The sequence below is a fragment of the Eumetopias jubatus genome, unplaced genomic scaffold (assembly GCF_037043125.1).
Source record: "Eumetopias jubatus isolate StellerSeaLion01/CBP00866 unplaced genomic scaffold, mEumJub1_p1.0 scaffold_5, whole genome shotgun sequence".
Classification (NCBI taxonomy): Eukaryota; Metazoa; Chordata; class Mammalia; order Carnivora; family Otariidae; genus Eumetopias; species Eumetopias jubatus.
Genome location: NW_028274811.1, coordinates 29,529,460 through 29,543,138, shown reverse-complemented (window position 1 = coordinate 29,543,138; position 13,679 = coordinate 29,529,460). Strand labels below are relative to the sequence as shown.

The 13,679-nt window shown below is 38.6% G+C and overlaps 1 protein-coding gene across 4 annotated transcripts in view; it reads right to left on the bottom strand.

The window, feature by feature from the left end:
- SMAD5 (SMAD family member 5) overlaps positions 1 to 13,679 on the bottom strand; it is a 58,439-nt gene that overhangs the window by 30,127 nt on the left and 14,633 nt on the right. For all 4 annotated transcript variants that reach the window (XM_028103578.2, XM_028103577.2, XM_028103575.2 and 1 more), the window contains 2 exons: positions 5,855 to 6,426; positions 77 to 328 (listed from right to left, as the gene is read on the bottom strand). In XM_028103578.2, coding sequence (XP_027959379.1) covers positions 77 to 328; positions 5,855 to 6,257 — 655 coding nt within the window. In that variant the 5' untranslated portion in view covers positions 6,258 to 6,426. The remainder of the gene's footprint in view (positions 1 to 76; positions 329 to 5,854; positions 6,427 to 13,679) is intronic.

Sequence of the window (13,679 nt, the reverse complement as noted above, 5' to 3'; positions counted from 1 at the left end):
TCACCCAGAGGGCCAGCAGTATAACAACTGCTGATTCTCAAGGGTCATTTCTTTAATCAATAAAATAAATTCTTACCTGGGAGCTGAAATGGACTTCCTGGTCCAGAACTTGCTGGGGAATTGGGATATGTGCTGCTAGCAGGGGAAGGGGGATAAGGGCTATTTGGAGATAAGGGAAAAGGAGTGTTGTTGGGCTGGTGGAAAGAATCTGGAAACGTTGCATTTTGTGGCATGTGTGGCTCGTTGTGGCTCAGGTTTCTAAACTGAACCAAAAGGCTGTGTTGTGGATTGAATTCATTGTGACGAGGCACTAATACTGGAGGTAAGACTGAAAGACAAAAATCAAAAGTCATCTGTCAGCAAAGACTAAAGCAAATATCCCATACATATTAAAGGGTAGACAGAAAGGATTCAGTAAAATTGTAAACCTATTAAAACAATTTACTTTCAGGAAGGGCGGCTTTGTAGAACCTTGAATGCATATATACATAATAACTAAACCAAAAGCACTCTAAGGATTTAGGCCTGTGTAAAGAGCTCTGGAAAATAGAAAATCCAGAAAAGATACCACTCCTGTTCTGTAGGAGAGAAGGCATATTTAAACACAATCATAACACAGAGAATTTAATGTAGTGAGAGTTCAACAGAGGTGAGCACTTCCAGCTAGCAAGAATCAAACAAAACACTTTGGAAAAGATTACAACTGATTGGACATTTAAGAACAAGGAATGCCAGGTGCAGGGATACTACAGAAGGACATGGGGAGACTCCAGGAGGGAGATAAGAAAGCACATTCACAGCTGGCCTAAGCACTGAACTAGGGGCTGATATTAGAGTGTGACGCTGAGGTCAGCTACTAAGATGCCCTGAAAGCCTCTGTGTTTCCAATTTTGAACATTTCATCTTCCTTAGTGTGAGACATTTCACATTTTATGTTCTTCAGTCAACTTTTCCCTAGTGAAAAAAATAACATTTCCTAGGTAGAAGTCTTCCATTCAAAATCAGTTTTCTAAACATGATCATAATGAAAATATATCCAACAAGGCCTAAATATTTTGAGACCTATTTTTTAAAAGGTTAACTTTATTCAAACATTGACAATCTCCCAAATGACCAATCACATAGAAATGTCTGACTACCCTTCCCTATAGGAAATCGAAGCCAACGTGATTTCTTTAAACTCTGTATCAGTTCAGCTCTTTTACAACCTTCCCATATCTGTCAATGTAATTTTACTTCCAAAAATCTCACTTTGACTCTCACATCATTCAGCAGCAACAAAATCAATCTGTTTTTAAGTTAACTAGGTCATACTTCCCTGCCTGAACTAGGGATGTACCTGAGGAATGAGAGGCTCTGTAAGTCAGTATTTGTACTGTTTTTTTGTCTTTCTTTGTACTGAATCAGTGTTGTAATTATGTGGTTAACATCTGATTACAATTGTTTCCTTCTACTGTGTATGACCAACTGCTGTTCCCTTTACAGAATGATGGGACAGCTGCCATTGGAAAGTAAGGCATGAGACAATAAGAATTTCTATGTTTAGCTGGCTAGCAAGCTGAAAGACTAAATGAAATAACTAATGAGGAATTCAATCCAGCTAAGAATTCCTTTATTTTTTTTTTTTAGAGGCAGAGCTAAAATCACTGACTTCTCTCTTGTCTATTATCTATACACATCACTTTTTAAAGACTATTTTCCTCCAAAATACATAGTTTAAAAAGACAGATGCTACAAGAGATAACAGAGCAATTTCTAAGCCTCCTCCCATACTGCTTCCAGAAACAACAAATTTAAACTCTTAGCCACCTCTTCTAACACTTACTTTGTGTATTGCTAGATAATATGCTTATACTGCTATTATTAATTTGCCAAGACATCATTTGCCGATTTGCTATTGTGGCAAATGAAGTAGCTTTCTTACATCGTTCTACCCACTCCCATTCCCATTCCCCTCAAAAAAGTTACATAAAAAATGTTGGTTAAATCAATATCTGATGTTTATTACATGTACAAATATTATTCATTCTTGAGCCAAGTATGTACTATGATTATATTTTTTCTTGAACAGTGCTTTAAGTAAAGCTGATTATTGACTTGTTACTTCATTTGCTTAATCTTAAGTACACACAACTAATAATTCCAGAAGTCTAACAGATTTGTTAAATTCCTATCAATACTATTTTCCAGATGCCACAAATAAATAATCTATTAACTCATTTTTTCCCCTGGGCCCTTCATTCTTCTATAATCCAGACCGGTAGCTCCTTAAGTCTCCTAGAGATCTCAAGTTCTTAGACTTCCCTTCTCTTCTCTCCTGTTGGAACCCATTTCCTGGACCTCATGCTCTATTAGTTTCCTAAGAGGGGTAAAAGGAAGGGGGCGCCTGGGTGGCTCAGAAGGTTAAGCATCTGCCTTCAACTCGGGTCATGGATCCCGGGGTCCTGGGATCAAGCCCCGCATCGGGCTCCCTGCTTAGAGGGAAACCTGCTTCTCCCTCTCTATCTGCCTATCCCCCTGCTGATTCCTTCCCTCTCAAATAAGAATTAAAAAAAAAAAAAAAAAAAGGGTCAGAGATAAATTTTTAGTCCTTGCATATATGAAAATATCTTGTCTTTTGTTTGTCTGCAGACAGATTCCAGAATAAACTTTTCCTCTCTCAATTTTAGGGGCACTGCTTCACTGTCTTCTAGAATCCAGAACTGCTCTGAGAAACTCAACATTCTCACTTCCAGTCCTTTCTATATGTCCTGTCTTTTCTCTCTGGGAGCCTTCAGAATCTTTTTTAACCCTGATACACTAAAATTTTATTCATGGGTCTTTTATCCCTGATAGCACCATCACTGCCATTCTTTTAGCTAGTCTCCATACCCAATGTTATTTCCAGAGCCTTTTTACCATACCAGGCTCTTATTATCTCCATGTGAAATCCAGCATGGGAGACATTCTCTAAGGTGGCCACCATGATTCCTGCTTCTCAGTATACACCCCTGCATAATCCTCTCCCTCTCAAGGTATTATCTCTGACTTTCTGCTCACCAATAGAACATGGCAAAGGTGATAGGATGTTATGTGATGATACAATATAAGAATATAATGCCCTTCTATCAAGAAGACCCTCTCTCTTCTTACTGTCTTTGAAGAAGTAAGCTTCCATGAATGTGAGCTACTATGAAAAAGGTGGCAAACAAATGAAGGCAGCCTCTAGTCAACAACCAGCAAGAAGAGTCCAACAGCCCACAAGGAACTGAACCCCATCAACAATCACATGAGCTGGGAAGCAGATCCTTCCCCAGCTGAGCCTTACATGAGACCCAAGCCTTGACCAACACCTTAAATATAGCCTAGCAGAGGACTCAAGCCACGTCTGGACTCCTGTCCCACAGAAACTGTGAAATAATAAATGTGTATTAAGCCACTTACTTAATCTGTTATGCGGCAAAAGATAACTAATGCACCCAACTAGTATCTCAGCTTATATAATTCATTCATTAAAAAAATATTTACTGTGTACCACCTACTAAGTGCCAGGTCATACTACTATTCTAGGCACTGGTGATGCACTACAGAATGAGACAGAGGAAGTTCCTGCTTGCATGAGTCAATAAATAAAATAAATATCGAACAGGGGCGCCTGGGTGGCTCAGATGGTTAAGCGTCTGCCTTCGGCTCAGGTCATGATCCCAGAGTCCTGGGATCGAGTCCCGCATCGGGCTCCCTGCTCTTTGGGAGCCTGCTTCTCCCTCTGCTTCTCTCTCTCTCTCTCTGTCTCTCATGAATAAGTAAGTAAAATCTTTAAAAAATAAAAAATAAAAAAAAATAAATATCGAACACAGCATCAAGTAGTGATGGGGGTATTTGAGCAAGGACTGAACAGAGTGAGAAAATGTACCATGAAAAGATCATGGGAGAGAGTTAGGTAGAAGAAATAAAAAAAAAGAAAGGAAGGAAGGAAGGAAGGGAGTAAGTCTAGATGCAGGAGTAGGCCAAGTCCATGGGACAGAGGAAGTCTGAAGAGAGGTTATGTAGGGTCTTTAGAAATCTGTTCTAAGTGTGATAAAAGTCTTAAGTGTTTTGAGCAGGCACAGACATGATTTGGTATATTCTTTTTTTAAAGACTGATTTATTTTAGATAAAAAGAGAGAATCTCAAGCAGACTCCCCACTGAGCACGGAGCCTGACACGGGGCTCAATTTCATGACCCTGAGATCATGACCTGAGCTGAAACCAAGAGCTGGGATACTTAACTGACTGAGCCACCCAGGCACCCCATGATTTGCTATTTTCTAAAGAGCGCTCTGGCTGCTGTGCAGAAAACAGAATGGGCTGGAGGGAAAGAAAAGAGGCAGAGAGACCAATTAGAACACTGCTTAAGGCGGAAGATGATGATGGTCTGTCCTACAATAGTGGTGTTAGAGATGGTAAAAGGGGACATTATTAAGATAGTATTTTGAAGGTACAGCAAACACCATTTGCTCATAGCTCAAATGAGGACTTCAAAGAGAGAAATAAAAAATAACTTCTAGGTAGCAATTACATGAATGCTGGTGCCATTTACCTCAACAGGGAAAACTGGAGGTAAAAAGGAATTGGTGGGGGAAAAAAAAAATCAAAAGCCCTATTTAGACATGTTGAATCTGGTATGTTTATGAGACATTCAAATGAAGATGTCAAGTGAGCAACTGAATACAGAAGTCTAAAACTCAAAGGAGAAGTTCACTCTGGAGTTCAAAATGTGAGCATGAGCTTAGTTTTACATGTGACAGCATGAGAGCCCATAGAGGTAAAATATGGATGTAGAAAAGGTCTAGGGACTGAGTCACGTGAAAACAGGAAAAGAAGCCAACGAAGAGACTAAGCAAAAAGAGCCAGTGAAATAGGAGAACCAGAAGGGTGTCGTGTTTCAGAAGCCAATAAAGAAAAAGTTGTGAGTGGGAGGGAAAGAAAGCGTATCAAATGACGGTGAGAGGGCAAGTGAAATGAGGACTGAGAATGACCACTCCATCCAGAAGGCAGTCGCCAGTGATCTTGACAAGTCAAAGGGTAGGGAAGACAGACTAAGAGGAGGGGTGTACAGAAAGAACAGGAGGAAAGTAACACAGAGACAAAAAAAATGGAGACTCCTATAAAAGGACTCAAAGACACAGTACAGCCGACTGGGGATGAGGGGATGTGAATGAAGTCGGGACCAGAATTCTTTTTTAACTTCTGTTTTAGGATGGGCAGTAGCATGATATGCTTATGTGCTGACAGAAATAGTCTAAGAGAGAGGGAAAATGTAATCCTGGGGAGAGGGGTGGTAACTGTAGGAACAAAGTTCTTGAGTACACAAAAAGGAGTGGGATGTAGCACACATATGGAGCTTAGGTTTTATTTTTTTTTTTTTAAGATTTTATTTACTTATTTGACAGAGAGAGACACAGTGAGGGGGAGTGGGAGAGGGAGAAGCAGGCCTCCCGCTGAGCAGGGAGCCCAACGTGGGGCTCGATCCCAGGGCCCTGGGTTCATGACCCGAGCCGGAGGCAGGCGCTTAACGACTGAGCCACGCAGGCGCCCCTGAAACTTGGGTTTTAGATAAAACAGAGACATGTCATCCATGGGAAAGGCAGAGCATGCATACGACTGACACTGACTGATTCATATACATAGGACTGACTGCTTACAGTGAACATGAATTAGAATTAGATACTTGGGAGCTATATAAAAAGCTAAATTCAAAATCCACTATTTTTTCCAAGATTAAAATCTTTAAGAAGGAAACACAAGGCTAATACAGCCTTTTAATTACTAAATCCACTGAAATGTAAATCAGGAAGAGACAAGGTTTTGTAATTCTTCTCAAGGTAAAACCTACCTGGACTCTCCACTCTCTTATAGTGGTATGGGTTGATACAAACTTCTTTCTGCTTAGATCCAAAAGGAAATTCACAAATATCCAATGGCTTTAGCTCATGATGACTCTGCAAATCAGGCCAGCGCCAAACGCGACAATATATAACATGGGGTAAGCCTTTTCTGTGGGAAACCTGCAGGCGTCCATCTAAAGATCTGGGAATAGTGACACATTTGCTTGGCTGTCCTGGACTGCTCAAGGCTTTCTCCAGTTCTTCCATGGCACCCTTCTTCTTTTTTAGCTTTTTCACCAAAGCATCGACTGCCTTTTCGGCCCATTTCTCCTCTTCATCACCTTGCTTCCAGCCCAACAATCGCTTTACTGCTGGACTAGTAAAGGAAAACAAGCTGGCCATTGACGTCATTTGATATAAATCTTCAGAGACCTTCCTGCAACTCAAAGTCAGTGGCTACTCAAAGAACAGCTCACAGATGAAAAGTCACATACAGGTTCTAAGCAGAAGTTCCAATTAAAAAGGGAGGAGTGACATTTATCTTCATAAGTGCCATAAGATTCTTTCATTGGTTCAAGTCCTGAAAGAGAAAGAGGGAAAAGGGTAAGACCCCTAACTTAAATGAATGCAATTAACATACATCTAAATATAATTGGAAAGTATGTTATTTTTAAATAAGAGCAGAAAAGTATTACAAAGTAAAACAAAAACCTAAGTCTAGAAAGAGAAATTTTCCCTAAAGTCCTGTGACCACTTACTTCCTTTCTTCCTAACATGAACAAGTAACTCACTGGCAATGCCAAATAACCACCAAAAGCAAAAACAGATTGCTCTACCTCCCCTCCTCTGTACTTTCCTAACAAGCCTCTAGACTTTCATTTCCTTTCCTTAGGCCAATAAGCCCCCAAATGCCCTTCTAAGGTTTGATTCTGAAGTACTTCTCTTCACTGAAACCCATGTCACATGCCCTGTCAATTTTGAACACAGTATGTCCTCTAATGTCAACAGTCTTCAGAGAAATCTAACTCTTTCCTAAGGTCATTATTCTCCGTAAAGTGTTTCGCAGACTTACAAGGTTTGGACAAAAGCTATAGTCCTATTTAAGTCACATTAGTAGATGCAAATTTTATCAAATTTTATATTAGGTTTTTCATAAGAGATAACAAATCCTCAGATAAATCATAACACACATAACTGCCAGAAAAATGGGAAGTATCTATTTGTAAAACTAAAAATGCTGAATAGATTTAAAGAGAATAAATTCAAAGTTTAACCCAGAAAAGGATAGTTTAATTTTATAATTGCTATTGCCTTCTGTGGTATTTTAGGCATGTTAAGTTAAAGAACCTGCTCTAGGCAGACCACCTCACTGCACCCTTACAAAGCTCTTGGAGATGATGACAAGAGGAAGTGATGTGCAGAGGCACTGCACTGATAAGAACGGGTACAATTCCCTGTGGTCACTACACAGCCAACTACAGACAATGAGCGGCTAGTGAAACAGCAGGAGTAATGTTTGGAAAAAGGATGTCAGTAACAAATTAGAAGCCAAGAGGCTTCTTTTCTTGGGCCTAAAATTGCAAATAATGCTGCAGCTCTGCCTTTGACAAATTTCTACCAAACTCTGGCATCAAGACCATTCTGGATTGGGATCCATCTTCCCAGAAAAGAATACTTGTGTTCAGTTAAAACCCCGATAAACATAAATTAAAATAAAACTGAGTTAAATTCAACAAATAAGAATTAATTGCTTGCTATGTGCCATACATTGTGAACTGTCATGATGGTGCTTGAAAAAAAAAAAAAAGTCACACCAAATGATGCTTCGTGTTAAGAGCCAACTGATTCATTCATTCAACATACACTTACTGAGACCTAGTAAATGCCAAGCACTGTTCTGGATGCTGATCAACCAGCTCTGGCTATCCAGACTGCTATGAACCATGGTTAGAACCTAGAACCAAGGGTGCAAAGGTGCACAGAAGTAAAGTAATACTCCTTCTGTGTGGATGGATTTCCAACGCTACATGGGATAATTTTTGTCAGGTAGGCAAAACTGGCTACATTAAACTAAAGAAAATAAGTAAAGACTGAAAGTGTATTTGTCAGTAACAGGTCACAGACTGTGAAGTGTTATGTGCTAAAAGAGCTGAGCTCAGCTGTAGCTACATCAAGGACATAGGATAAAAGCCATATGGACCAGAGAGTAAAGGTAACAAAGTAAACCAAAATATCACTGGCTTGTCTAAGACAAGAGAAATTTCAAAGGCACAGGGACACAAACAACAACAACAAAATATGTGGGCAGACATGAATAGAGCATTTCCTAAAATAGAGAATAGATAGGTCTGGCTAACTGAGCACTGGAACATAATGGAGACCAGACGGGGTAGTGCATGTGTGTGGGAGAGAGAATATATGAACAATGGAGAGATTAAGTTGAGGAAAGGGACAAGAGGAGAGAAGCTTGAAGACCAGACACTAGATGGTAGTTAACCACTAGACAGTGCTTAATGTTAACTATTAATCTCACTATCCTCATCGTCATCATCATCATCAAGTACTAACCATATTATACATTAACCAAAAAAAAAAGGCGGGGGGAGTTATTTCTGCGTATACACAAAGAACAAGGACTAGAAGGCTACATACTAAATTCATCATGCAGTTACCTTTGGGGAGAGGCATGGAATGGGGGAGAGGCATGGAATGGGGGAAAGGCGAGAGAAAGGGGTCCTGTGATTTGTTTTATATATTTCTGTATTATTTTAACCTTTTCACAAAGGGAATCTATTAATGCATTACTTGCATAATACTAAAATAAAAATAGTAAATAACCTAAAACAAATTGTGAATAGAACGGAGTTATGAGTGCCAGTACAATGAGGAGGTAAGACTAATGTATGCTATCTTAGAGGTCAGGATGGTGGTTTCCCTTTGAAAGGAAGGGTATTAACTAGAAGGAAAACTGAGTTTCTGCCATCCTGGTAAAGTCCTGCTTCTCCTCTGGGTAATTATATGGGAGAGCTCAGTTTGTGAAAATCCAGCTGGTGGGATACTTAAGATGTGTTCACACTTCTGTATGATTTTAAAAAAATTTCTGGATATACAAAAAAGCATAGAGTGCTCAGTTTCCTTCCCATTTTTCTCCCCATCATCAATCAATTCCCCTTCTCACAGGTAATCCCTCTGTATTTGTCTTTCATGTCCCTACAGACAAATTTAACACAAATACAAACAAATACAAATATATACATAAAACCTTTTTTTACATAGTGGTATTCTAAAAAGAAAAAGGTACAGAAAAACATATGCACCATATATGCTCAAGATCTTCCCATTCCAATATAGAAAGTGCTTCCACATTCTTTTTTCTACTACACAGAATTCTAGTATAAAAGCAATCTTACAAGCATGTCAAACTATGTCATTCCTCTGCTCAAAAATTATTCAGTGGTTTCCCATTACACTCACATCTAAGTTCCTTAACATCACTTTATAGGGCCTACATGAGCTGGCCTTTGGCTTTCCATCAAAGTCATTTCTTACCATTCTCCTACCTAACTTTGCACTTAACCACTCCTTTCCATTTCTCAAGTGCTCCAAGGTCATTTCTACCTTAAGGCCTTTGCACTTGATGTTTCCTCCCCTGCATTCTCCCTGATCTTATTTAACATGCTACTCTTTCAATTAATTCAGCTGCTCAAATGTCACTTCTTGAAAAAGTACTTCCCTGGCCACTTTATCTAAAATAGCATACATCACACTCCCGCATCATTCTCTCCTCCCTGATCCTGCTCACTTTTCTTTCATGGTGTTTATCCTAACCTGATCAACTATCAATTTTATTTACTTATCATAGGTCTTCCTCACTGACATGTTAGTAGGCAGGTAGCTTCATCTTCCTTATCCATCATCAAATTCCCCTGGACTGAGAACAGTGCCTATTTATTAAGTGAGTGAGCAAGGAAGTAGTGAATGAGTGAACTAAAGAAAAGCAACTTGGAAAAATATACATTCCTTTACCAGAGCAACCTAGTATAAAAGTTAAAACAAAATATTGTATTTATGGATATGCACAGATATGGTAAGAGAATAAAAGCATGGATAAAAATGATACATACCAATCTCAGGACAATGAGTACTGGTTTCAACTGCTAAAAGGAAAGAAGGATGAAGAATGGAAAAGCTTCAGCTATTTTAAAACCAGATTTAAAAAAATTGGCAAGTCATCAGATGTTATATTCTCTCTTCTTCTCTATGTTAGAATATTTCATAACTCAAAATATTCAAAATTTTTAATTTTTAAAAAGTAGTGTGATAAAACAGAAAATGATCAGATTCTGTCCTTTACAAGATATAAAACCAAAACCAGGTATCACTCTTAAGTCTACTAATTCTTCTGTAAAAAAGGGGTGATGGTTCTTAAGTGACTAAAAAACTGAAGTAATAAAATATGTTAGGGGTGCCTGGGTGGCTAAGTCAGTTAAACAACCAACTCTTGGTTTCAAAGCTCAGGTCATGATCTCAGGGTCATGAGATAGAGACCCGGGTCGGGCTCCACACTGAGCACGGAGCCTACTTAAGATTCTCTCTCCCTCTCCCTCTGCCCCATCCCACCTGCTCACATGCACATCCTCTTTCTCACTCTAAAATAAATAAAATCTTTTAAAAAATAATAAAATATACGTGCACATATGTGTCAACACACACACGATAGATGCTTTATAAACTAAAAAGTGCTATTCAAACATGAATTATGGGCATTAGTATTCAAAGGAAAAAGATTCAAGACTCAAAAAAATGGCTGGATCTGGAGCACCTGGGTGGGTTAAGCACCCAGCTCTTGATTTTGGCTCAGGTCCTGATCTCAGGGTTGTGGAATCAAGCCCTGCATCGGGCTCCACACTGGGCATGGAGCCTGCTTAACATTCTCGCTTTCTCTCCCACTCCCTTTCTTTAAAAAAAAAAAAAAAAAAAGGCTGGATCTAGTACCAACCTAACATAACATATACCACTATACCACTATACATACACACTTTCTGATCCAGCCCAAATTCCTGTACTTTTGCCCATCCAAGAGAAATCTGAAGTCATTCTTAATGATAAGCTCAAGGCCACTCCCTCTGGTGAAGAATTCCTTCACCACCTGATTCTAAAGAGGCTATGGTCACTGAATATCATAAAAATTAATAAAACAGTGATAAGAACATATCTTAACTTTCCAAACGGAATACAAAATCTTTCCAGGAGGAAGTCTTCAGCACCTGGCACCATTCCATTTATCATACCACATATTAAAGGAGCATTTAATGAATGGTCATTGATTTTTCTATCAACTGTACCTTGAAATTAAAGATAACTTCAAATTTTAACCCAGGTGACTAAGATAATGATAATTCCATTTGCAGAAATAAGGACACTCAGAAAGTAGTTTAGTCAGTAGAGAAGATGGCAAACTCTACTGGAAAAAGGTCATGACTGGAGATACAGGTTTAGCAAGGAATAGATGAGAAAGAAACTTAAGATTTGCACAAAGAGCTGAAACAGTAATAAAAAGTGGGTTTTCAACAGAAAGAAAAGGGTGGCATGTTAACACCTGCATATTAGGGAACACTGGTAGGGAAGAGAAAAAGTTACCACTGAATTATTAAAAGGAGAGGCTTACAATCAGATACACTGGTATTGCAGAATATCATAGAAAAGGCAGAGTTTAAAAAGAATGAGAACAAAGAAAAGGCCAATGACTGGTGAATGAGGATGTCATTAGCTCAACTTCAAGAGACTGGTTTCAGAAAAAAGAATGGGTGTCAGATTCCAAAAACCTAAGACTCAATATTAGTGTTTTCTTAAAACTAGCACTGGGAAAGGAGTAGGGACAAACCATGTACTCAACTCTTTAAATATTAAATGATTAAAAATTTCAGAAACTTCTCAGGGTATTCTTTCCAAAAATTTTATAACTTTGCAAACTGCATAAATGGTATGAGCAAGCAATCCAAGTACTCATTATCTAAGTCGCACAAAGTTAAAAAAAAAAGTAACAAAATTCATCATAAAAATTTACTGATGAATAAGCAAAAGAACTGATCAGGTATTTCACATAAGAAAATATCACAGTGGCTATTAGATGGTAAAACAGCCTCAACATTATTAGTTATCAGAAAAAAAATTTTTAAAGAAAACTGAAATATCACTCTATATTTACACATAAATCCCTATGACCCAGCAATTCCATCCCTAGGTATATATCCGACAAAAACAAGTGCTACTGTCATCAAAAGACAAGTACGTGTTCAGAGTAACTTTATTTTTACTAGGCCCAAACTGGAAATAACCCAAATATCCATTAACAGTGGAGGGGCACAATAAATCATAGTAATAAATTCAAAGAACAGAATACTTCACAGCAATGTCAAAGAACTAACGTATGAAAAACATGGATGAATCACACAGACATATCACAGAGATATAATAATGAAGAAATCAGATATAAAAGATTACATATCATTCCTTCTCAAAAACAGGCAAAACTAACCTATGTCATCAGAGACAAGAAGGTTACTAAGTGGGGACAAGAGAGAGCCTTGCGGGGAGAAAGAAATATTCTATAACTTGATTTGGGTGATGATGACACAGATGTACAAGTAAAAGTTCACTGAGCTATACACATAAGATTTATACAAAAATCTTTAAAAAACGTGTTGGTGAACTGATGACTTAAAAACTGGTTCCCATTCACTACCATCTCCTTCACCATAATGACTTAAAAACCACCAGTGAAAGTGCAAAGTTTGCAAAATATGGTATGATTTCACAAAGTTTGTTAAAAGTGCCCAAAAATGTAGGGTCTGGGATTTAATTTTACCCTACCAGCCGCACAAGCAAGCAAGTTAATTTGCTGTTTCATGGATTCTGACAAAGGCCACAAGACTCGTGAGCCAGAGACAAAGGACTTTATCACTCATGGCACAGCAAGCAGCCTAAGCCTCAGACTTGCGGTTCCCTTTGCCTCCGAGAGACCCACAGGCACGGGACTGATGAAATATGGCCAAGATGGATGGTACTCCTGCAGTGAGTTTGCTCTGATGAGGAAAAATGAGCTTGGGGAATTCACCACTTTTACAATTACATTAAGCAAGCCTCTCTGTGAAAAGAGAAGAGCTTCACTATCAAAGGATTAACACTGGTCCTTAGTAAAATCAATGTTTATTTTTTATGGATATTTTTGTAAAAAAAATTAAAATGCCCTTTATCTTAGTAGCACAAATGACAAACATAAAGGATGCCCTATCACGCTATTAAATTACTGTGAAAAAAATTACACCTATTAGGGGCGCTTGGGTGTTCAGCTGGTTGAGCATCTGACTCTTAATTTTGGCTCAGGTCATGATCTTCGGGTCGTGAGATCGACCCCCGCGTCAGCAACCACACTGTGTGTGAAGCCTGCCTGCTTAGGATTCTCTCTCTCCCTCTGTCCCCCCCCCACCTCACCCCGCCCTCCACCTCTGGCTCATGCACTCTCTCTTAAAAAAAAAAAAAAAAAAAATTAAAAATACGCCTATCCATCAAACTTGATTCATTCTTTGTTCACTGTAAGAATACATGTTTACAATTATAACCTAATGTTTTTCTAAAATTTTAATTTTTGAAGATAAAGTCCCAACCAGACCTTCTATTCACAATTTAGTTTAAAATATTGATCAAATTTTAAATGGTTTCTTTTTTTAAGATTTTATTTATTTGAGAGAGAGAGGGAGAGTGAGCATACGAGAGAGAGAGAGAGAGAGAGAGAGAGAACCAGCGGGAAGAGAGGCAGAGGGAGAGGGAGAA